We start from the raw sequence: 25417 nt of genomic DNA on the forward strand, positions 1-25417 counted from the left end.
ACATGTCCTCCTTTCCTTTCACTCTGAATTAGACCAAATCAGGTATTGTCAGAGGGTAGGAGGAAGGACATAAACTTTCCAGATGAATATACTGTTTTTCTCTAAATTATAGTGTTTATTTTTGTAGTGCTTTTAGGTCGATAATTTGTACGTTTCCAATAGATAGAGTGGCCTTATCTTAACCAAATTATACATAGAATTCTACACTGACAATTCCAAATGGAGCTTTTTAGAGCCTATCTTGTTTCCCTCCCTGACTCATGCAATGCTTCTCGGTATTTCCACTTCCAGGATTGTTTCTAGCCTAGGAGGGAGAATGGAAAGAGGGAAAAATAACTCATTCCTGAGCTTCTTGAATTCTGCATCTTTGTAAGGCTATCTTCACTAACATTCTCTGAAAGCTTCAATCCTTTCTACCAGTCATTTTACTCAGCAAATCTCTGCCTTGATCCTTCTGGGTCTTCAACTGGAAATTTCTCCTCTGGTAAGGTAAAGGTTAAGGTTCCCCTTGCACGTATGTGCTAGTCGTTCCCGACTCTAGGGGGGGGGTGCTCATCTCCGATTCAAAGCCGAAGAGCCAACGCTGTCTGAAGACGTCTCCGTGGTCACATGGCCGTCATGACTAAATGCCAAAGGTGCAAGGAACACTGTTACCTTCCCACCAAAGGTGGTCCCTATTTTTCTACTTGCATTTTTTACGTGCTTTCGAACTGCTAGGTTGACAGAAGCTGGCACAAGTAATGGGAGCTCACCCCATTACACAGCACTAGGGATTCAAACTGAACTGCCGACCTTTCAATTGACAAGCTCAGTGTCTTAGACACTGAGCCACCGCATCCCTCTATTTTTCTCCTCCACCTGTACCATAATATAGATGTGTCATTTAAAAACAGCTCCAGGAATGTCCAGTTGTTTAAATCAGGAATTAAGCTACTCAGTCTTTAGTGTCACTCTGTCCAATTCTGGTATGTAGAAAACAAAATTTAACCTTGACACCATCAAGGCAACTCATCTTGCCACGGATGAAAAGGGGAATAAAATGGGGAGAAGGATGTTACAGGAATTAAGCTGAGAAGCAAAGTTTTCCAGGACAATATGGCAAGTAATGTCCACAAGCAACGGTCACCAAGTTTCAAGAGTAGAAAGTAAAAGGCAAAAAGAACATCACACTATGGGAAGAAGAGGGAAAAAAAGAAGTGGTGGAATTAAATTAAACTGCGTTTCAATGTTAACAGCAAGCAATCAACTGTTTTAGTGGCTCCAACCTAGTGTGAGATAAAAATATTTATCTTGCCTTCAGGAATATGAGTTTTCAGCTGAATTCAAGCTTAAGCACCTCATCAAGCCATGCCAAGTTGACAATTTGGGAACTACTGCTGAGTTTTTGTTAGAAAGCCTGAGAGAAACCTCCATTTTATTATCAAATTGGCCAAATTCTCCTCAAGGCAGTTTAATTTTTTTTTGTATTTATTATAGTGCATAATACATTATATAATGCCTTATAAATATGTATACTGAAACACAGTGGTACCCGAGAGAAAACATGGTTTTAAAATAATGTGTAGTAAGGGAGGAGATATAAATCTATAACCTGCCCAGGCAGAATTTTTGAGTAGGTGAGAAAACAAAAACAAATGTAATGTGTCAGAAGATAGACAAGATTTACCAAGTGAACTTTAATAAACTCTTCTTGGAAAATACAAAAAAAAAAAAATGTCAGGGCATATCTGTACTGTCCAGAGCCAAAATAATAAAATCTTAATTGCTGTGGTATGCAAGTTTTGGTGTATTCGGGTCTTTTCCCGTGTAAGATTGAGAGTATCTGAATAACCAAAGACCTACATACAAATACCCACGAAAACCTCAGAAAACATGTGTGTGTGTGTGTGTGTGTGTGTGTGTGTGTGTGTGTGTGTTCTGAGGTTTTCGCGGGTGTTTGTATGTAGGTCTTTGGTTATTCGGGTTTTCTCCCGCGTAAAATTGGAAGTGTCTTGGCGACGTTTCGACGAAGTCTCATAAGTCGTCTTCAGGCTGGTGTTTTCGGCTTCGTGCTTCTAGGAGCAATGTGTGGTCGCAGCTGTTTCTTCCTTTTAACTGCCAGTGGGGGTGTGAACTGATTGGGTGGGAGCTTGACTGTGTTCTGATTGGGTGGAGGTGTGTTCTGATTGGTTGGGGGTTTGGCTGTGCTCTCCACCCAATCAGAACGCAGTCAAGCTCCCACTCAATCAGTTCACACCTCCGCTGGCAGTTAAAAGGAAGAAACAGCTGCGACCACACATTGCTCCTAGAAGCACGAAGCCGAAAACACCATCCTGAAGATGACGAATGAGACTTCGTCGAAACGTCGCCAAGACACTTCCAATTTTACACGGGAGAAAACCCGAATAACCAAAGACCTACATATATATATATATGGGAAACACTAGAAGCTTAATAAATAAAGTACAAGATTCCCGAATGTATGTTGCTTATAAATCCACTCTAGCCAACCTGATCTCAGCAACATGAACCAAAGAAGGCTTATATTATGCTTCTTCCATAAAATTTGCGAAAACCAATGTTAAATAATGAACAAAATTCATTTGCAGAACACATACCAAGAAAATACACAGCTCAGTGTCCAAATATTATTCCAACCTTACTGAAGTTAAGCACGTTTAAAGATCTCAACGGAAAATTCAGAGCTTTGTATAGGAACAATATATGCAGCAAATAAATATTTTACAATCCACAGCAAATATATTCCTACTGCTTCTCAGACACTGTACTCAAACTGCGTCCTAGTCATATGGACATATCTATTTTTCTGTCATGATTAATATAAGTCAGGCTATGAGAGTCCTGAGACTTCGAAACTGAATTGTGTTGGGTTTTCATATAATTAAATATTTCTCTGATAAGCTGTTTCCCTCCTAAATTTAACCAAGGAAGGAAAAGAATCCAAACTTCACACTGAAGAAAAGCATTCATTAGACTAATATTAAAGGTATTAATTTACAAGGAATCACAGTCACCTAGCATAATGGCTAAATACCAGGGAGCAGGGAAAAGAAATGTGACATTTAAACTACGTCTTCTTTCTTTGTTTCTTTGTTTTTCTTGCTTTCTTTTTGTTTACCTAATCAATCTATCACATTTAATTTGCTGCCCATTTTCAGACGACTCTTTCTTAAACTTAAAAGTACCAATCACTCTTCCTTACTTTTTTTCAGTGTTGGTCATCTTGGCTGTTAAACAAAGTACACGAATCCAGTCACAAACTATCATAATAACATAATCTAACGCATGTTGTTCAAACTTGGCCATTTTTAAGATGCATGGACTTCAGCTCTCAGAATTCTCCAGGGAGCATTTTGAAAAACACCGATCCAATGTAACAACAGGGATAATCTTAATATTTTCTTAGACCTATGAATAGTTTTAACATTGAAAAGCTTTCTTCAATATATTCTAGATATCAGGACTACAGTGTCCACAACTATTAGCTAACTTGGCTGGCTAATTCTGGAAGATGGAGAGGACAACAGAATCAGAGGACTTCAAGTTAGGGAAAGCTACTCCATAGAACATAAAAACTCTATATACCTGGCTGTTCTCCCAACTCTGTGAATATATGTATTTGCATCTTCTGGACAGTCAACCTGAATGACCCAGTTCACAGCAGGGAAGTCTGTAAAAAAAAACCATTTGAAATCCAGTCACATACAACACTTTCTATGTTGGCAGTATAATTCCATATGAATTTTGCACTCCAGCTCTATTTTACTGGCACTCTGTTGAAAGAGACTGCTCACAAAATACAACTAATCACATATTCTAGCTACATGTATCTGTCAGATGGAACGAAAATTAATAGAAGCTTCATTTCCTAAATAATGAAAGGGACCATAATTTTAAACTTGGTATGGAGAGAGAAATCATTTGCATTTTACAAATTGAAAAGTAGAACTGGCCATTTATGATTTTAAACCAGAAGTTTGCAATGCATGTATACCTCAGAAATAATCCAATTTGTATTTCGGCTAACTTTTTAATACAAATAAATTTCTATTACAGTATTTCTCTTTTAAGGTTTTGCCTAGTCTCTGTTCTTCTACTTCTACTTATTTCCTTTCCTATTATGCTCTCCTCCCCTGCCCCCATCTCTCTCTATACGATAAGTTATGCTGGAAGCTGCTGAACTAAGATAATGGCCCATTAAACTGAAGACCAGCAATTTTATAAAACCCCACTTTATATCAATCAGATCTTTTACATTCAAAATGCAAGAAAGGCACAAGTATACATTGGAACAGATACAGCTTCAAGGAAGTGCTGAACCAGAGAAGGAAAATTTAATTGAAGATTCCCTTATCGATACTTGATCTCTAGCCCCCGATATCAAAGGCTTTGTACATATCTTATTTGAATGCCAATTATTTGCCCCAACAAGGACCCAGTATTTAGAATCTTTACTTTACTAAAGTGCCTGTTAGAATCTCAACAACAGGGTGTTAATAATATATAGCCAGCCAGCAGAATTACCAAGTTTATAATGAAAGCTATTCAGCTGAGAGCTCTTTATATAGAACAGAGTGAGGTCACATGTGCAGTAAAGGTGATGCACTTATCTGAATTTCTTTGTTCCATACTTTTATGCCTACTTTATCCTTCTGTTAGTTTACACTCTTTTGTCTCTTGATATGATCAATAAACTAATTAACTATACTTAATAGTTGATCACTAGGTAAATCTGATCATCCTGACCAGAGATGATAGAAACTGAAGTCCATTGTCACCTGGGGATGCAAGATTGGAAAAATCAACAAGTACAAATCCTAAACTTGTAGAAATGTGGACAAGGTGCTATCTGAATTAGGGAACACATGGTTCTGTTCTTTCCTAGTTCCTCATCTTCCTCCTCTTGCTGGGCTGGCCTCCTGGATTCTGACCTGGATCTTTACTTAGGAGGGAATTAGACTTGTCTCATTCCTGAGATACAGCAGGACTTGAAGCAATGGGGACATGACTGTGGAGGAAGCAGCAGAAGAGGACACAGGCAATGAAAGGATAAAGACTAGCATCCCAGGTCTGCTGCTGGAGAACATGAGTTCTCCACTCAATCTTAGCCAGCTGGATCTTGGTCTCTTCCTTAAATGATTAATTTAATAAATGATTTTCAAGAACTGGGCCAAACCGATTAGATAACTCCCCTGGATGTGAAGGAATGCAAAAGTGTTTACCTAGCCCACGAGCTGCAAGATCCGTAGCAAAAAGAACTGCCGATTTCTTGCGCAAAAAATCGCGGTAAACTTCCATTCTTTTCATCTGCTGCTGTTTTCCATGAAGAGCCAGTATAGGGAGACCCGGACGAAGGCGACAAAAGACTCTAAACAAATACTGAACCTAGAAACCAATAATCATTTTAATACTAAATTCTATGAGCAAGACTAGTTGACCGGACATATGTATTACGTTGTAGGCCAGCACTGCCTAACCCAGGGGTGTCAAACTTGTGTCATCATGGCGGCGTCATATGACATATCACTTTTTCCCCCTTCACTAAATCGGGCGTGGGTGTGGCTAGCGCGTGACGCGTCTGGCCCGTGGGAAACGAGTTTGATAGCCCTGGCCTAGCCAGTCTTGGCTGAAGTAGAAAAGCTAAACAGGATCAGACCTGGTTAACAATACCATGGAAGAAAAAACCCAGGGTGGTAAGCTAGACTGGGATGTTAAAAGATATCCGAAAAGATGATATATAATTCAACGCTTAGGAAGAAGCAGCTTTCTCTACTCTTTAGTACTAGTTTCAAACAGGTAGAAGAGCCACTTCTGTTAGCTCAGCTAGCTAGACACAGGGATACAAAGGTTTGCAAATGGAAAAGACCAGAGATCTGCAAAATGGAAAAAAATCAGAGGAAAAGGCATGCTAAGGTTTCGTGTCTCCTAGGGGGAAAAAACAGAAAAATATCCTTTCCTCCTGGAGCTTTCATATCATTTTTATCATGCAGCAATTTTCAGAAAATTACCATGGGAGTTAAAACCAAACCACTATGTTTCCTAAAAGCGAATGCTATGAAAAACCCAGGAGCCTGATTAGAATGTACAATTCTGAAATCTCACGAAGTCTCATTTAATTCAGCTGATCTGTTTCTGCCCCTGAACATACCTTCTTTCACCAATTTCACAGCAATTTGCAGGGTAATCAATTGCCAGGCCTCTTGTCACCATAATCTTTTCAGTTAGTGATAGATTTATAGCTACACCCAACAGAGTTGATGCTGTTTTAAACTTCACAATATCTCAAAAAAGATGGGAGTTATTCCCAAAATAATAACCTTTTTATAAATAAACCCCACCCTTTGATCTAAAGGCATCTCATTTTTAAGCCAAGTGCTTATTTAAAGCTACACTTACAAGGCACCTAATTAGGAAAAACACCTTCCTTTTCTTTCATAGAATAAAATGCTTGGATCACAATGTTTACTATTATGTGTTTGGTCAATTTATAAACCAAGCATGCACTTCATTGAATACAACACAAAAATATCTGAAGAAGTCCAGTTGGAGTATTTGCCTCTACCGACATCCCAAATTTCTCTTTGCTTGAATATTTAACTTCTAACTTCTATAAAGGGAGTTTATAGCTGCTATAACTCCCTTTAAAGTAGTATAAAGAAGTATATATATAGCAATTGCTATTTATCAACTGCTAACTTCTATAAAGTTAGCAGTTGATAAATAACTGTTATTGATAAATAACATGATTGTGTTATAGTGCTGACAGTGCTCTCCAGACTCAGGATTCAGCAAAACCATTTACGTGCTTTCATCTGCTTTGTGTCAGCCCCGGACCGCCAGACCAGCCGGGGCCGCCAGAAGGGCAGGGAAAGAGCAGACACGCACGCCACCCAAGAGACCCACAGATCGCTTCGCTCCGTCATCCACAGGCTGCTGCCTGGCTAGGGCCCCAGACTTTGACTGGCTGCCCGCTCCTGCATCCACAGAGCTGCCGCCTGACTAGCAGAACCCTGGCTTTACCCGGCTCATTGAGAAACAGCTGTTCATCGGATCACGAAAACAGCTGATTGTCAGAGCATGGGTGGCAGCAGGAAGCCGGGCAGGATTAGCCAGGATGGGCGGCTAGGGGCGTGGCCGGACTACGGAGGCTGTCTAAGCAGTCAATGGGAGGGACGGGGTATACACACAGGAGAGGTGGGGCACAATATAAGGGGCGGGTAAGCTAACCACGGTAGCACAAACTTTGATTCCTTTTGGATGGTCACTTTGTGCTGGGTCCGCATTTCCAGATAAACAATCTAACATCAACTTGTATTGCTGGCTTTTCTTACGCGGGACACCGGAACGTTACACTTTGCTTGTTTTACAGTATTCTAACTTTCTGATTACAGGTAGTCCTGAACTTATGATCACAATTGAGCCCAAAATTTCCACTGCTAAGAGAGACAGTTGTTAAGTGAGTTTTGCCCCATTTGTTGATCTTTCTTGCTACAGTTGTTAAGTGAATCACTGCATTTGTTAAGTTAGTAACATGATTGTTAAGTGAATCTGGCTTTCCCACTGACTTTGCTTGTCAGAAGGTCGCAAAAGGTGATCACATAACCTCTGACACTTGCAACCATCATAAATATGAATCAGTTGCCAAGCATCTGAATTTTGATGACATCACCGTGGGGTTGCTGCAATGATCATAAGCATGAAAAACGATCATAAATCACTTTTTTCTATGCCATTGTTAACTTTGAACAGTCACTAAATGAACAGTTGTAAATCGAGGACTCCTTGTACCATAGAATATATTGATAGACAATTTAAAATGCAACACCCTGCATGACTGTTATCCATTTGATTTTTATAAATTATAATTAACACTCTTATAAATTGTAATAATATGGGATTATACAATACCTCTTTACAGCTTGCAAAAAATACAATACTCTTATTATTCAGGTGACTCCTCAGAAAAGAGTACAACATATTGACTTTCTGGTACAGTTCACAAACAACGTAGTTCTGTTCCAAGGTTGCTGGAGTACTAAAAGTACCAGAAAAGGAGAAATAGACAACAGATAAAAACATCATGGGGAGGAAAAAGGCAATGAAAAACAAACAATATACGTTCAAGTAAACGTGTCTCAAAGTATTATTTAAGTAAAACTAGATCTGCAACTTTTTCCGAGAAGGAGGCATCCTTTGTTTTTGCCGGGCATTTGCAAGAGACTGTTGTGGTCCACCAGCAGCCTGCAGAGCTGGCAGCGGAGTCGGACAGCGATGAGGCTGAGGAAGAACATGGGCCAGTCCTGGAGGCTGGGGAAGGCCCGGATGAGGGCTCTGTGTCGGAGGCAGAGATGGGGCCGGGGCCAGGGCCATCGGGGAATGAGGTGCGGACTCCAGAGCCTCCAGAGACTGATAGGAGTGAGGCAGAGGAACAGGAGGAGCCTGTTCCTAATGCACACATGAGAAGAGCTGCCACAAGGCAAGAGCAGCTTAAGCAAAGAGGACAACTCGGGAGTAGGGCCAAGAGATGATTGGCCCCTCCCATAAGGCTTAAAACGGACCAGCAATGGCGTTTGGGCTTTGCCGGAAAACAACATTGGTAGCTTTGTCTTCTTCATCATCTATGTCTTGTATTTATTTTTGTATCTGTGACTTCTGAACGTTTGCCAAGAAAGGCCTTTGGCAGTTTGCCTAATTGGACCAAGATTTGCAATAGGACTGAGGAATTTGTATTGGGAGGAATTTGCTTTAATTTAGTTCGACGACGCTGGGAATGAAGTAATTCTCAGCTGTTCGAATAAAGTTTGTCAGACCTTTGAGAGAAAAAAAGACTTGGGAGATCAAATCAAAAATTACTTGGGCTGCTCCCAATAGTAATTTTTATAGTCGCACTGTTAGCCAGTCGTGTCTCTTTTAAATCAACTCTTTTATGCACTTACTTTAGCTTGCAGCTCTCTGCTTCAAGGTCCAAAAGTTATACATTGATTTCTCGTACAGACGGTTGTTGCAAAGGTAAGCAAGTAGTGAAACAAGGAATTCTACAAACACCCTGTGATTAATCCAGATTAAATCTTCTTTTCCTGGATGTGCCTACTCCAGTTTATTAGCCTGTTTTATTCTAAGCCCAAGACTGGAAACTCTCAGACCATACCATGCCACAAGGAGGTTCAGAATAGAGAAAAACAAGACAGTACCCAAAACACACATATTTCTTTGCAGACTACATAAGCTGAACTCCAACCTGAACTTTGCTTTTTCATGCACCCAGATGTATTCTGGATCCTTCAAGCTCAGCCGAGCAAGGTCCTTCACAGATTTGGTCTGCGTGGCTGAGAAAAGCAGGGTCTGCCGTTTTTTAGGAAGGTTCTCTATAATTGCATTCATGGTATCAGCGAAGCCCATGTCCAGAATTCTATCAGCTTCATCAAGGACTGGAATGAGAAAAGCAAATTGGGGGAAATCAGACTTAAAAAGTTGTAGTAGTTAAATGAAACACAGTTGGATGTTTCACATAATGTAGTTATCAAGGTTCCAAGTAATAGCTCCATAGAAAGCAGAACTTCAAGGCAGGCAGATTCCTCAAAAAACAATTTTATTGGAGATATCATATTGGCACAAACTGGGGAAAACCCACTCTGAACGTTCCTGCGGTTTTCACCGGATTAAAAAGTAAAAGTAAAAAAGTAAAAAACAATCGGTCACATTGTCCAATCAAGGTGCTGGCTGGTTACCTGATTATTGTGCTCCTCCTCTCTCCATCCACTTGTTGGAATGACCTTGGTTCCCACAGGAAACTATTTTGTTTTGGCTACAACCCCCCCCCCACCATCTAACTATGTTCCCCCTCCCTATCCCTTCTTTGTATTGTGGCAACCCTGAAGCCTCCAAAATGGCCCCAACCAGGTTCGTTTCAGAGTTGACAGTAGTTAAGTCGGGGGTCCAATACATATCACCCAAATGTGCTGATGTGGTTGTAGACATCTAACATATCCTATCCCACATGGACATAACACCACACTCTTATGCAGATTTATTGCTGTTCTTAAATCCATGCAACCACTTGCACAATTCTTGTAATTTTAAAACATTAGGACAGTTAGGAGTCTTGTACAAGAAGTTTGAACAAGTATATTAAATTTTGTCTGTCTTGTGCTTTTAATCAGGCTGTACACCGCCCTGAGTCCTTCGGGAGAAGGGCGGTATAGAAATAAAATTAATAAATAAATAAATAATAAATAAATATTCTTCCCTTTTCTTCCATTTTAAGAAATATTCTCTGCATGCTGTGAATTGCCCAGAGCAACATATATGCATCAGTTCTGTAAGAAGTTTAAGGTTAGAAGGCAGCAGTGTTCCTATTAAGGTTTCAAGCAAAGCTCTGAATCAGAATTCCCACTGAACAGATCCAGGATCAGAGGCTCCCAACAAATATTTTATACATACTCAACATCTGAAGATTAGAGGCATGGAAATACGAGGTTTCATCCATGTGTTGTAAAAGACGACCAGGAGTACAAATGAGGATATTCATATTATGGATTTTGCCTGATTCTTGTTTCAAGTCCTGAAAAAGCAGATTGGTTGAGAATTTAGGATGCGTAGTTTTGCAAAATGCATCCACACAAAGCCACTTTGAACATGGCACACACCAACTCACAGAAAAGATTGCATTTTTCTCCAAACATCTTCAATAGCACAGAGATTGACATCTGCACACAAATTATACACATTGACACAAAATTATGAAATAACCTCCGGTCTGTGTTAATTTCTGTGGGCACAACATCCCAATTTGTCCACATATCACTGGCAGAGAACAAACAAACAAACAAACAAACAAACAAACAAACATACATACATATATATATATATACTTGGGGAAAGAATAATGTTAAAGAAGAAAGTGATTGTACAGTGATTTATGAAATCTGAAATGATCCCAGCTCAGTGAATTATAACTACGCCAAACTCAATAACTCACCATGCTGGCAGTGGCTAATGGGAGATGTTTAGGTATGTTGCACAAGGTTCCTGCTTTTATTGAAAGCTCAATCTACAGTTAAGCAGCACATCACTGGTTGGACAAATTCCTTATTTTAATAATGCATTATAAATAGATTTTGCAGTGTTCTCTTAGGCTGTGGAGAAGTGGGGGTTTTCTGCAGTGGCCCTGCTCTTTGGAATATTTTTTTTTAATTTGTTTGTATCTCACCTTTATTATTTTTACAAATAATTCAGGATGAGAACATGTCTAAAACACCTTCCACCTTCTATTTTCCACACAACACTTGGGCTGAGAGTGACTGGCCCAAAGTTACCCACTGGCTTTCATGGCTAAAGCAGGACTAGAATTCAGTCTCCTGGTTTCTAACTTAGTGCCTTTGCTGCCTGAGGTAAGGTCTGCTACCACCCTTTTGACCTTCCAGAAGGACAACAAAACCTGACTCTGCTGTCTGGTTTGGGGTTCTGATGGGCAGGTGTGTGTGTGTGTGTGTGTGTGTGTGTGATTTCTATGTTAGAGGGGGGGCTGGTAGACTAACAGAGAAGATAGCAACGTACCGATCTTGCTTTTTATTGTTATCTGAAATGAATCCTGGAACATAGCCAATATTTTATTCAACTTATTCAAAAAGAAAGAAAAGCACTGAAAAATTGGATGGATAGGAAGACTGGAGGAACGTGCCAGATGCAGTAAGTAAAGAAGGATAGATGATAGGTAGGTTAACTCCTGTCTCGGGCAGAAGGTTGGACTAGAAGACCTCCAAGGTCTTTTCTAGCCCTATAATTCTATGATTCTAAGATCCGGGGGATATGTCATGCTGGTGATGACTGAGGGAGGAAGAGAAACGGAAAGGGAGAGATCAACAATCAGACTAGAGAGTGGCTGAGCTGAAATCATTCTGCAGAATTTTGGTTCAACGGTTTGTTCTGAATTGAGGAGCGGAGGTTCATACGTATCCTTAGCATGCATTTAAATCCACTGTGCCCACAAATATCACTCGAATATTCTAACTGCCCCCGAACAGTTCAATTCAAATCTTTATTGTCAGTGCACAACATATGTACAATGAGATTGGTTGAGCTCCCTCAGTGCACCCCCACCCAACACAATACAACTCACAGTGAAGACAGAAAATCCCTAACCCAATAAATCATATTAACAAAACACCCAGTCCTATTGCACCAATTGTTTAAAAAAATAATTTAAACAATTATTTTTAAAAGAAGAGCCTACCTTTCCACCAATGATTAGACCTGCAGAAAATTCATGATTCTTCCCCACTTTACGCAGGACCTCAAATGTCTGATAAGCCAATTCTCTGGTAGGAGATATTATCAAAACACCCAGTTCATCCATGGCAGTCCACTGCTGTCGATATAAAATTTCTAGAGCCTGAAAAGTTAAAAAGCACTAGTTAGAAAGTCTATCACATGCTCCCTTGGAGTACACTTTTTCAATATTAACCTATAACCAGTTACAAAGTTCCTTTCTATTGCTTTGAAGCAATAACTCACGTTATTACTCAGTGGTAGATACTATATTATCTATATTATCTATATTATTACTATAATATCTCAGTGGTGAAACTCTCCTTCGCAAGCAATAGGGCTCCTGATTTCTAAACAGCTGTGCAGCCACACCACTTTGCTGGAGCAAAGGGGCTTCATCACATGGACTATACATCCATAGATATCTATTTCCAGCTAAGAGATGTTCAAGACATGCTTCGTGTGCACTAAAGCACTCATCAAATAAAATGTCTGCAACTTGACAAGGCAGAACGTTATCATCTGCCCAGTTCAGTCTCTTGAAAAATGCACCTGTCTGACAATTGCAAGGTTTGTTTCTTTGTTTATCAAATTTATGTTGGCTCACAAAAATCTCACAAATACCTACTCTGGGCAGCATAAAAGATTTAATGAAAAAAACTGATTTATGACCCCGTTTTGGTCATAAGTCATTGCGGTTTAAGTTGAGTCATCATGTGACCAGACTCTATTTTATGAGCATTTTTATGGCACAGACTAAGCAAGTCACTGAAGTTAAGGGTATGATGCACTTCTTAAACAAATCACATGATCATAAGTCTAAATCCATCTTATCCAATGGGCATCTTTTTTTGATGGAAAACAGCAAAAGTCATGTGCCTGGTAGATGCTGCAACTGGTCGTTAATGCAAACTGGCTGCCAAGCACACAAAATATGATCACATGACCAAGGGGGTGGAACAGCAGCCATTACTTCGAGGACAGGTCCTAAATAATTTTTTTCAAGCTCACTGTAACTTCAACAGTCTTTAAGTGACCAGTCGTAAGTCAAGGACTACCTGTATATACCATATTTTCCCGAGTATAAGACACACCTTTTTCCCCTAAAAAAGAGGGTGAAAATCTGGGTGCGTCTTATACTCTGAATGTAGCCCCGCCCAGCTTCTCAAACAGAGGTTTCAGAGGCTGAAAAAAGCATCAGAAAAGAAGCTTCAGAAAAAAAGCCCCCAAACAGAGCTTCCAAAAAGAAGCCCCCAAAGAGAGCTTCAGAAAAAAAAAGCCCCCAAACAGAGCTTCGGAGGCTTTTTTTCTGAAGCTCTGTTTCAGAGGCTTTCAGAGGCAGGAAAACATTTTTTCTGAAACAGTTTCAGAAGTTTCAGAGGCAGGAAAAAAAAAAAAAGCAAGGCACAGAGCTCACACCAAGGAACCGGTTGCTAAAATTCATCTCTTAAAACAGCTGATTGCGGGTATTCCGGGAGGCCGATCCACCTGCCAATCAGCTTTTTTCTTATTTTCTTCCCCAAAAACTAAGGTGCGTCTTATACTCCAAAAAATACGATAAGAATAGTCATGGTTAAAATATATAAAATAGTAACTGACAGTAAACGTTAACCTCAATATTTCACTAGTCCCCTTGGGGACCCTGATGACAAAGTCAACTCTTAAGGCATTTCTGAGACATTAACAGGAATGGAGGTAGCCTCACTTTGGGAATGAGGAATGAGGATGATTCATAAGGTGGGCATCATGGCTAAGAAGACCCATTTCCTGGGACCGGATATAGCTCCCTAGCAGACCAAACTCACTGCATGTTTACAAGATCTCCTCTCTACATGATCTGATGGAATGGGCAGTCCCTCAGATAAGCTAGTTCATGCCATTATAGGCTTTAAAGGCTAAAACCAGCATCTTGATTTGGTCCTGGAAACAAATTGGCAACCAATGGAGCTTGTGGAACATAGGTGTAACATGTGCTGTTTTAGAAACACGCAAAACATGCCCATGACACTGTTTTCTGCACCAGCTGAAGAATCTGAAATTTTTCAAGGGTAAATCCATGTGGAGTGCATTATTGTAGTGTAGTCTAATCAGGAGATTATTAGGGCATTGCTGTAGCCCAATCAAGAGATTATTAGGGGAATTCTGGTCATTACTGTGACCAGAATCCCCGAATCTAGGAAGGTCTAAGCTGTTTAAATTCCCACAAAAAGCAAAGTTGATAAGCAAAGCTTATCAATCAAACACTACAACATATCATTTTATAATCTTGATGCTTCTAATATTAGGCTTTATTATTTCATGCTATCTACTGGCTAGAGTTTGAAAAGTAGGCAATATAGAAATGTTGAACCTTTTTAAAAATGGATTTACGCAGTTTGTATCACATGATACAAGCAAAAATGAGCAATTTATGAGCGTGATGAATTATCAGAACCCTGTTGGCACAGTGGTTAAAAGTGCAATATTGCAGGCAAACTCTGCCCACAGCCTGGAGTTTGATTCTGACAGTGCTCAAAGTTGACTCAGCCTTTATTCCTTCTGAGGTCAGTAAAATGGGGACCCAGATTGTTGGGGGCAATGCTTCTACATTTTAAATTGCCCAGAGAATGCTATAAAGTGTTGTATGGCAGTATATATGCCTACATGCTATTGGTATTGTTATTTGAGTAAAGTTTTCTGTTACAACAACCTTCCCCAACTCTGTAGGTACACTGGATCATAACTTCCATAATTGTGCTGCCCAGCCTAACTCAGAACCACAGATCCAGTGGTCCAGAAGTCTAGAATAACTGGATAACTAGTCTTCCTTATCCTAGGCCCGAGATGGTGAAACTATGGCACGCGTGGCCAAAGTGGCATGCAAAGCCATGTCGCCCAGCCTTGCCCGTTTGTCTCCCGGGTTTCTGGCGCACATGTGCGCATGACGATCAGCTATCCTTCGTGCACATGGCAGTGCTGAAAACCGGCCTGCGCATGTTCGCCGCCCAGCTGATTGTCAGGCATCCATGTGCTAGAACCTGGAAGTTCGGCTTTTCCAGAGTGCGGCCCTGATGAGCACGCATGTGTGCAACATTTCTGCACGACCTTTTCAGTACTTGGTGCCAAAAAGTTCACCATCACTGTCCTAGGCCAAGATAATGAATCCTTCAGTGACACCTAACTCATCCATTAATACAAATAGGATACATGTTAGCTTATATGATGATATACAAGTATTTCCCTACTTACCGGTACAATGAAAGCCAAAGTTTTGCCAGATCCTGTCTTGGCAGCTCCCAGAACATCTTTACCCTGTAAAGCCAAACCTATGGTCTGCTTCTGGATTTCAGTCACCATGCGATACTGAGCTTCCTGTAAGCCTGATGATACACAGAAGACAAAGAATCCGTTCCAGAATGCAACAGATAGAACTGTATTTAATTTGAGGACATTTTTATCCTTAAGGTTTCCATTCTTACCTTTCAGAGTTTTCCTGGATATTGGGAAATCAGAAAATCTTGTAACTTCATTTGTATTTATCTATATTGGAAAAAAATAAAACAGATCATTAAATTTCAAAATACTAAAGAACCTGAGCATTTCTGCAAACTAGCATTATTTATTAAGTATCCCACTGCAAAAGTGAATATTTTATTCATTTTCCTCTCAGGTTTGTTCTGTAGCATTAATACAATTCTTCACTGCTTTTGATGAAGTTTCAACTATAATTTCTGTGCCTGTCCTGTGCCACTATAATTAATATTCAATACTGGTATAATTTAATTAAACAGATTTATAACACACTTGTGTTTTATTCAAAAGCAAATGTCCCAATAGGAGCCCCATAGGACTTTCTTCCAAATAAATCTCTAAAAGATTACAGCCATCTCCACATACTTGCAGTGTGAAGTTTTCTACACAGATAGTCCTTGACATACAACCATTCGCTTAGTGATTGCTCAAAGTTACAATGGCACTGAAAAAAGTGACTTATGACCATTTTTCACACTAACGACCATTGCAGCAAAATTTGGACACTTGGTAACTGGTTCATATTTATAACGGTTGCAGTGTCCCAGGGTCATGTGATTACCTTCTGCAACCTTCTGACAAGCAAAATCAATGGGGAAGCCAGATTCACTTAACAACTGTGTTACTAACTTAACAATTGCAGTGATTCACTTAACAACTGTGGCAAGAAAGGTCATAAAATGAGGCTCAATTGTGGTCATAAATCAAGAACTACCTGTAAAAAAAAAAGAGGAATTAATGGAATCTTATATTTCCAGTAGGACTCTAAGGCAACTAGAAAAACCAGGAATGATTTAATGATTTTTTAAAAACACATTTTTAGTCCAAACAGCAAGTTCCTATTATTTCTATTTGCCATACATTTCCCTCAACATCATGCATTAAAGTTGCTGGCTGGCACTGCAAAAGCTCAGATTCTAGTCTACCCTCAGCCATAAGAGCTCACTAGATGACTCTGGACCATTCCATCTCTCTTCTGTCCAGCCTCCATTCAAAACTCAAGAAAGAAAACCCCCAACTCCACTGGATTACAAAAGAGGTACTTTTACTAAATTTGAAATAATAGCAATGAAAGCAAGGCAAGATCTGAATCAAAATGTGCAAAAGTTACATATTGAAAGTCACCCCAAATCCCTCCTCCCAGGGTCCAGCACTAAGAGCTCCAATCAACATCCAGAATGATGTTATGGGAAAGCTCCCCTGCAGGATTTCTCACATCTGGAGTCTCCGGACAGTTGGCCTTGACCGAGTATAAACAATTCCACTCAGCAGTGCCATAATTCACGAGTGCAAACCTCCCTTCCAATTCTCATGGGACTATTACACACCAGCTCGTTTTCCCAACCCAAACGCCCATGCTCTCATCCCCGTTTCCATGGCAGCTGAGAGCAAGCAAACTTCAGAAAACCATGCTGGAGATCCGGCAGGGACAGTAGAAGGAAGGTGTATGTGAGCTTCACTGGAGTCCTGAATTAAAAGCAGGACATAAATCTAACAAACAAATAACCAGGCTATGTTCAAACAATGATGTTATTTTTAAAAAAAGGTAGTGAACATCTCAGGAGATATTTGGCTAATACTTGCTTCACCAGCACCTTAGTGAAAAGAAGACTTGAAGGTGATGCACTGATGATGATAACTAGTTTAAGTAATGAAACTTCTGCAGAAAAACAATCAAACTAGAAAACACCAAGGAACCCCCCCCCCCCATTTCAACCTTGAGCTACAATTATTCTCCCTTATTTGACCTAGTCAGACCAGCAGAAAGAAAAAAGAAAAAAAGAGAGAAATGTCAACAAGGAGGGGTAGAAAATCACTGACCTTCCACATGGCTTGGAAAGAGAGATAAAAATTGATGGCCAAAGACAACTGGAGCCTATTCAAAAAGCAGTGCTGAACTGGCCATCACACCCACTGATCCTTATTTTTGGACCGCTTTTGCTTGCTTGGCTGGACAAGAAAGACTGAATGAGAAACAGCCTTGCCTGACTCTATAGAGAAGAGGTGGGCAACTTGTCCTCAGGCCATATGCAACTCTTGGATTTATTTCAAAGTCTCCATGCCAAGGACCAGCTGGTCCCTCTGACAAGAGCACTCAGCAGCATGTTGATTTACAGTTATTTACAGAAAGGGAAACAAGGTGGGTAAGAAAGAGGAGAATGGACACCTCCACCCACTGCTTAGCATCAGCGCCAACAGAGTAGCTCTGAGGGAATAGACTCAGAACAGAAAAAAATGTTGGTTGTTGTTGCTGTACAGTAACACTGGAAAATCTAAGTTGAACTTCTGACAGCCCCTGTAATTTTATTCCCATTTCTCAAGCCTTCCTTTTCCCCATTAGGTGCAACCCACTCACTTTAGTCAATGTGCAGCTCTCCAAAATGAAATGGCTGTACTCCAAAAGAACATGGCTGTACTTATCTCTTTCCATTTATTACTATAACCATGTTGCTTGTATCTTTCAATTTATATTGTTTTTATTTGTTTCCTAGTACAATTTGATAGCTTATTAGTAACCTTGACTATCACTAAGTGTTGTATCTTTTTATTCTTGATGAATGTATTTTATTCTCCTTATGTACACTGAGAGCATATACACCTAAGACAAATTCGTTGTATGTCCAATCACACTTGGCCAAGAAAGAATTCTGTTCTGTTCTGTTCTGTTCTGTTCTGTTCTGTTCTGTTCTGTTCTGTTCTGTTCTATCCTATTCTATCCTATTCTATTCTATTCAGAACAAGAAAGCAATGCCATCTCCACATATTTCAACCTATTTTTCCCAAATAAGAATCTACTGTCCGATACTTGTTTGCCTAACTGCAGAGACAAAAACTGACTACAGGTGGGCTGTACTTAGAATATACCCTCACAGCATATTTACCTAAACATTTCCACTTCAGATATAATATACATATAAATTAAGATTCCATGTTATAGGGTTATCAGCTTAAAACATTTTCCTGCTGACTCAAACTTTCATCAATGGTACACCGCAGAGCCCTCAAAATGCCAGTTACATACAGATTTAATTTTGAAGGCACTTAAAATAATTTTCGCCTTCAGAGAGGCTCTGAAGGAAAAAAATGATCTATTAACATTAAACAAATATGAAATTATGTTCCTCTATGTTCAATACCTGAACATAGGATTCAGGTATTGATGCTTTTGGCAGGCGTTAAAAGTTACCTGGAATTTTAGGCTTTATGATTACCTTTTAAGTAAAGGTGATATCAATATTTTAGCATGGCATCCACGTCTCCTTTTGAAGTTGAGAAAACAATGTTTTCCTTTTGGAAAAGCCATTTCTTTATTTTTTTTTTAAATGCAAAAATTGACCTTTTCATAAACTAAATAACAAGGCCATGTTTTGGAGTCCTTGAGAGTTGCAAGTGATAAAGAAACAAGCCAGATGGGAAAGGAGAAGATGTAATAAGTGTATCTTGTCTTTTCTCATGTCTCATCAATGTTTTTATTATTGCTTCCTGATACATTACATATACTGAATGTATAACTTGTTTCTGTATCCTATATAAAGGCTTGAAACACACACAAACAGATACTTTTTCCACTTTTCCTGAAGTACATGTGGTTCATACTGTTGCAAAATTAGTGTGATTTTCCCAAATTCAGACCCCAGGAGGTTTCTTTTCAGTTCTACACCAATCTGGGTGCTTGAGTTTTAAAGAAAACAAGAGAAAACTCCTGAAAATACCATGAAGAGTCATGAAAATAAACAAGTACATCATTAAACAAATCAATTCACACTTCTCACTCAAGGCACAAATGTCCAGGCTCAAATTATCCTATTTCAGAAGCATGACTTGAAGACTTAGTTCTGTGGAGAAAACTCTAATGCTGGAAGGAAAGAGAAGAAGAGGACAACCAAAAGCAAAGTGGATGGACTCAGTTACCATGGTGATAAGTGCACCATTGGAAGACCAGGTTCAGGATAGATCATCTATGTGGTTGACTTGATGATAAAAACTTGATGACACATAATCCACCAAACAATAGTTTAATAGACATGATTCCCAGAATGTGAGGTGGGAAAGTATTTCATAAGTGATAAAAAAATATTTTCAGTGAGAGACATCTACCATAGGATCCAGCAAAATCTTACTTCCCATCATACAAACAAAAGAGACAGAGGAAAATCTGGGTACAAAAAGAGGCCTGACATGCTTCCTTGAGTTTTAGCATATTGGATGAATCAAGCCAACACAATTCATCAATATGCCTTATGACTAAATGCTTTTGGTTACCTCAGCTAATGGTGATATAGTCACTAAATTGTTCCAATACTTTGCAATTCCATGTCCTCCACTGGCTCCCTGAGTCTGCCCAAATTCATGTTCACTGTGTTGATGACACTATGTAACCATCTCATCTTCTGCCATCACCTTCTCCTTTCACCTTCAATCTTTCCCAACATCAGGGTCTTTCGCAGTGAGTCCTCTCTTCTCATTTGATGGTCAAACTATTTGAGCTTCAGTATCTGTCCTTCCAAGAGCAGTCAGAGTTTATTTCCTAAAGGTAATAAACTAAGCCATAACTTAGCTCTATCTGTGAACCAGATCAGAGTGTCCTGCGGGATCAAATCAAAGGAGCATCCAATTTCTTTATCGGAGACCAATCAGATATCTCTGGGAAATTCATCCACAGGACAGAATCACCAATAAGCTCTTCCCACCTATGTGCTATGCCAACTTATTCAGATACAAACCTTTTCTGACTAGAGAAAAATAGCTTGGAGTCATCGCAACCACCTTTGCATACATTAGCCTAATCAACAGCCTTGGCATATATTAGCCTTTAAAATTGTGCCATCACCAAATATTGATGCAGAGAATTTAACAGTTCAGTCAAGCCCAATGCTAGGACCTACTGACTAGTACGACCACCTAGTTCTCCTACAGAAGAGAACAGCTGTCATAAATTGATATCTCACTATTATGTCAATACTTCAGCCATACCATTCCCCAGGGTGGATAAAAATCAATGATTTTTTAAAAAAAAATAAAAAAAATCAGATTTTTTTTTATTTAAATCGGATTTTTTTTTATTTAAATTGGATTTATTTTAATAAAAAACTTTGGGGGTAAAAATCTATCGTAAGATAGTTTTCTATTTAAGATACATAAATAATTTAGTTTATTCAGCATGAAATGGAGCTTAGTTATGTAGCATGAGGCTGTATATTCTGCAACACTGGGACTATCGGTGAGTCAACAATGGGTCAAAGGAGTAGCAGAGATGACAGTTGCTCTTTAAAAATTATGATTTAAATTGAGTTGATTTAAATCAAGTCTTTTACTAGTGATTTAAATCATGATTTAAATTGTGATTTAAATCAAATCGATTTAAATCAAATCCACCCTGCCATTCCCTTCCCCCCTAACATCTACCAAATCTATCTTTGGTTCTGGCATACTAGTCTTTTATAAGCAGCAATTTTATTCTACAATTAAACCGAAATGCATAGTGTTGGATATATATAAATATATGAGATCTACACAAACCAGAAAGAAGCAGCAAAGTAGATTTACCAATATATGAATACACTGTTGCCAGTGTAAAGGAGAACTTTGATTATTGTTTGTCTAGCATTACATTGGGGGCTCTTGACCTACATCTCTCCAAATAAAGGAGAGATTCTAGTTTATTAGTCTGTGTCTTCTAGAACAAGAGGCACATGTCACATTCCATAAATGGTCATATCTGACCATGACAGACAAGCCTGTTTAAATGCTTATTTAAGGAATAGTTGACAAATCTACAAGCAAAATACAATGCAACCCTTCCCCCAACAATCCCAAGGCTATATCATGCCTTTCATAGATGGCAATATAAATTAAATCAATCAATAAATATTATACCCCTTAAAGCAACCTTATGCCACCTGTGTGTTACATGGCATGAACTTTCAGTCCAATTTATTAAAGTTCCAATCTGACATCTGTACAGATAGTCAAATAGTATAGTAACAGATTCAAATAGTATATACAGATAGTCCTCGACTTACAACAGTTCGTTTAGTGACCGTTCAAAGTTACATCACTGAAAAAAAGTGACATGACCATATTTCACATTTATGACCGTTGCAGCATCCCCATGGTCACGTGACCAAGATTTGGATGCTTGGCAACTGGTTCATATTTATGACGGATGCAGTGTCCCGGGATCATGTGATCACCTTTCCCAATCTTCTGACAGGCAAAGTCAAGGGGGAAGCCAGATTCATTTAACAACTGTGTTATTAATTTAATAATTGCAGTGATTCACTTAACAAATTAGAAAGAAAAATTGTAAAACGGGGCAAAACTCACTTAACAAATTTCTCACTTAACATAAATATTGGGCTCAATTGTGGACATAAGTTGAGGACTACCTGTATAATGTATTTTTTTCCCACAATGACAATCTGCCAAGTTTATTAGATATGAATCCCTTAATCAGTCACTTACGTGGGCGGATATTTGGGAATTCCCTCCTCCTTATTCCCTCCACAACCAATAGTGATGTGGTTCTCTCACCACAATTTTAAGCTTTTCCCCAACCTGGAATATCCAAATTAGTGATCCTTAGTAATATGTTGGGGAGAGGCCCTCTGTGTACATTCTAGGACAGGGGTCTCCAACCTTGGCAACTTTAAACCTGGTGGACTTCCAACTCCCAGAATTCCCCAGCCAGCAAAGCTCACCCACTAGGGAATCGCCAAGGTTGGAGACCCCTGTCCTAGAGTGTATACAGAGTACCTCTCTCCAACATATTATTACATATCACTAATTTGGATATTCCCCAGCAAAGCTGATTGGAAAATTCTGGGAGTTAAAGTCCGCCAGGCCATGGTTGGAGACCCCCTACTCTAGGACACCTTTTTTTTAAATTGCTGAATCCTTTCTTTCTTTTCTTTCTTTCTTCCTTCTTCCTTCCTTTCTTTCTCTTTCTTTCCTTCTTCCTTCCTTCCTTCCTCCTCCTCCTTTCTTTCTTCCTTTCCTGCTTCTTTCTTTTTTTTTTTGTCGAGTACGCATTAGATAATATATATGTATAAGCATGAATTGAATACATAAAATGAATACAATTAAAGGGAACATTAGAACAGGGACGGTAGGCACGCTAGTGTTCTTATGCACGCCCCTTTAGTTCTAAAGTGGATCCGGCAGACAAAAGCAACCCAAAGACAAGGCAATCTCTGCCAACCAGGCACAGGCAGGGGAACCAAGCGGATCTTGGTTTTGCGGCTGGGACAAGCGGTCCCGAGAAGGCTACTGCCCCGCATGTCTTCTCACCTCCGAGTAGCGCCTTTCCAAAGCGGCGATCGACTCCCTCTCCACTTCCCACTCCGGTTTCTTTTGTTTGCGCTGTTGCCGCAGCTTGTCTTTGCGCTTGGCATATCTGTTCTTCCAGCGCTCGAAGCTGCGCACCGGGTCGGCGCCCGATCCAGACGCAACATCCCGGCTCTCTTCCATTCCCTTCTCGGTGGGAATTGAGGGTCAGAACACGCTGCCAAAAGAAAGAACGCGCCGCAAAAAGGAGCCGGGCGCATAGAGATGACATCACGGTCAAAGCTCCTCCCTCCTGGTGGAGGCGAGGGGGGAATCCCTCTCAGTTCCTGCTCTGAGCTGGAAGGTGAAAGTTCAGCCTAACGTTTGTTTCAGGTTCTTACTATTGGATTGTGTTGCGTCTGATATGGTGCACCACAGCCATGTAGGATCGCATTATTGTGCGTTGTTGTGTTGCATCTGCCTATTATTGTACACATTATTATTGTCTTGCATTACTTGTTCAATGTTTGCGAGACTTTTTGCTTCATTCCCCAACTGAAACTTTTTTTTTTATCAAAAGGTCCTTTTTATGAACGTAGATAAAATACCTTTAAGCAGTGGTGAAATCCAAATTGTTTTACTACCGGTTCTGTGGGCGTGAGCGTGGCTTGGTGGGCATGGCAGGGGAAGGATACTGCAAAATTTCCATTCCCACCCCACCCCAGGGGAAGGATACTGCAAAACCCCCATTTCCTCCCCACTCTGGGGCCAGACAGAGGTGGTATTTGCTGGTTCTCCAAATTACTCAGAATTTCCGCTACTGGTTCTCCAGAATCTGCTGGAGAACCCTGCTTTTAAGTACTGTAAAAGTCCCTGTTGTGACAGAAATGGGTTTGTGTGTGATTACCCAAAGAACTACTTTTTTTACCCAAATTGGAATAATTTACCCAGGTTTGGGAAGCACGGCATTTGTGCACTATTTTATGCTTCAATGTAGACGAAATATAAAATACAGATAGTCCTTGATTTACAATTATTTATTTAGCAACCATTTGAAGTTATACCAGCACTGAACCTCACATTTACTGTATACGACCATTGTAGCATCCCCACGGAGGCTTAGTAATTGGCATGTATTTATGATGGTTGTGGACTTGTGGTGTTCCGGGGTCACGCAGCCTTCTCAGGCAACTTTCAACAAGCAAAGTCAATGACAAACCATTGGTCTTAAGTACCAAATCGCCAAGCTTGGAGCTTAAACCAACAACATGAGCAAAGTCAATGCAGGAAGCCGGATTCACTTACTATATGATTCACTTAACAACTGGACTAATTTGCTTAACAATGGCAGTAAAGACAGGCATGACTCATTTTTTTTTTTTTTTAATTTTGATTTATATGCCGCCCTTCTCCGAAGACTCAGGGCGGCTTACAATGTGCTCAGCAATAGCCTTCATCCTTTTTGTATATTTATACAAAGTCATTTTATTGCCCCCACAAACTGGGTCCTCATTTCACCTACCTTAGAAAGGATGGAAGGCTGAATCAACCTTGAGCCTTGGCGAGATTCGAACCCTGCAGTAATTGCAGGCAGCTGGTCTTAATAACCAGCTTAATAACAGGGTGCCTTAAACCCCTGTACTACCAAGGCTCATTTAATAAGTGCCTTGCTTAGCAATGGATATTCTGGTCCCAATTGTTTTTATTTATTTTATTTTTTATTTATTTACTTTGTCAAACATGTATAAGATCACAGATATAAGTATAAACATATTATGAATACAGGAAATGGATACGAATAAATAGGGACAGTAGAACAGGGACGGTAGGCACATTGGTGCGCTTATCCACGCCCCTAAGTTATACAGGTTGTATAACTAAGTTGAAGATTACCTGTATATAATTTGAAGGAGGGCTACCTCCTACAAGCTCTGGGGGCAGAAAAGTTAAGGGCTGGACCTGGATAATACTTGAATGGGAGGACACCAGAAATAGAACTGAGAAATCAAAAAAATCACATTAATGTCAAACCATGTCCATATTATTACCAAGAAAACTTAATGGATGTGCCCATGTTATCAGCTGAGTTTAGCTCTAGGTAACCTTTAGCTCTTTATTGTTCACAACCAAAATGAAATATGGAAAGACATAATATAAAAGTGGCTACAAGCATTCCGACTTTATTTGTTACATGCTAATAACAAAGCACAGTATAAATTTGGAATAAAACAGTAATTGATATCAGTAACAAGGAATTGTGCAACTATTATGTCATAACCTGTTTTGGAAAAAAGTCATTTCTTGGCTTTGGGAGTGAGTTTCAGCTGAATTCCCAGTGGGTGAGTGTCAGCCCCACTGTCAGAGTTCCAAGTAA

The 25417-nt window shown here is 39.7% G+C and overlaps 1 protein-coding gene across 1 annotated transcript in view; it reads right to left on the bottom strand.

Annotated features, from left to right (window-relative positions):
• DDX10 (DEAD-box helicase 10) overlaps positions 1 to 23272 on the bottom strand; it is a 154306-nt gene extending 131034 nt beyond the window's left edge. Inside the window, exons 1-9 of the mRNA XM_070942859.1 lie at positions 23068 to 23272; positions 15726 to 15786; positions 15496 to 15626; positions 12233 to 12391; positions 10441 to 10561; positions 9239 to 9428; positions 7909 to 8035; positions 5223 to 5385; positions 3586 to 3670 (exon numbers count right to left, since the gene is read on the bottom strand). Of these exons, the coding sequence (XP_070798960.1) occupies positions 3586 to 3670; positions 5223 to 5385; positions 7909 to 8035; positions 9239 to 9428; positions 10441 to 10561; positions 12233 to 12391; positions 15496 to 15626; positions 15726 to 15786; positions 23068 to 23247 (1217 nt within the window). The 5' untranslated portion in view covers positions 23248 to 23272. The remainder of the gene's footprint in view (positions 1 to 3585; positions 3671 to 5222; positions 5386 to 7908; positions 8036 to 9238; positions 9429 to 10440; positions 10562 to 12232; positions 12392 to 15495; positions 15627 to 15725; positions 15787 to 23067) is intronic.
• Positions 23273 to 25417: the final 2145 nt, after the last annotated feature.

Source organism: Pituophis catenifer, unplaced genomic scaffold, assembly GCF_029215685.1.
Source record: "Pituophis catenifer annectens isolate HBS135680 unplaced genomic scaffold, rPitCat1.0.hap2 SCAF_4, whole genome shotgun sequence".
Lineage (NCBI taxonomy): Eukaryota > Metazoa > Chordata > Lepidosauria > Squamata > Colubridae > Pituophis > Pituophis catenifer.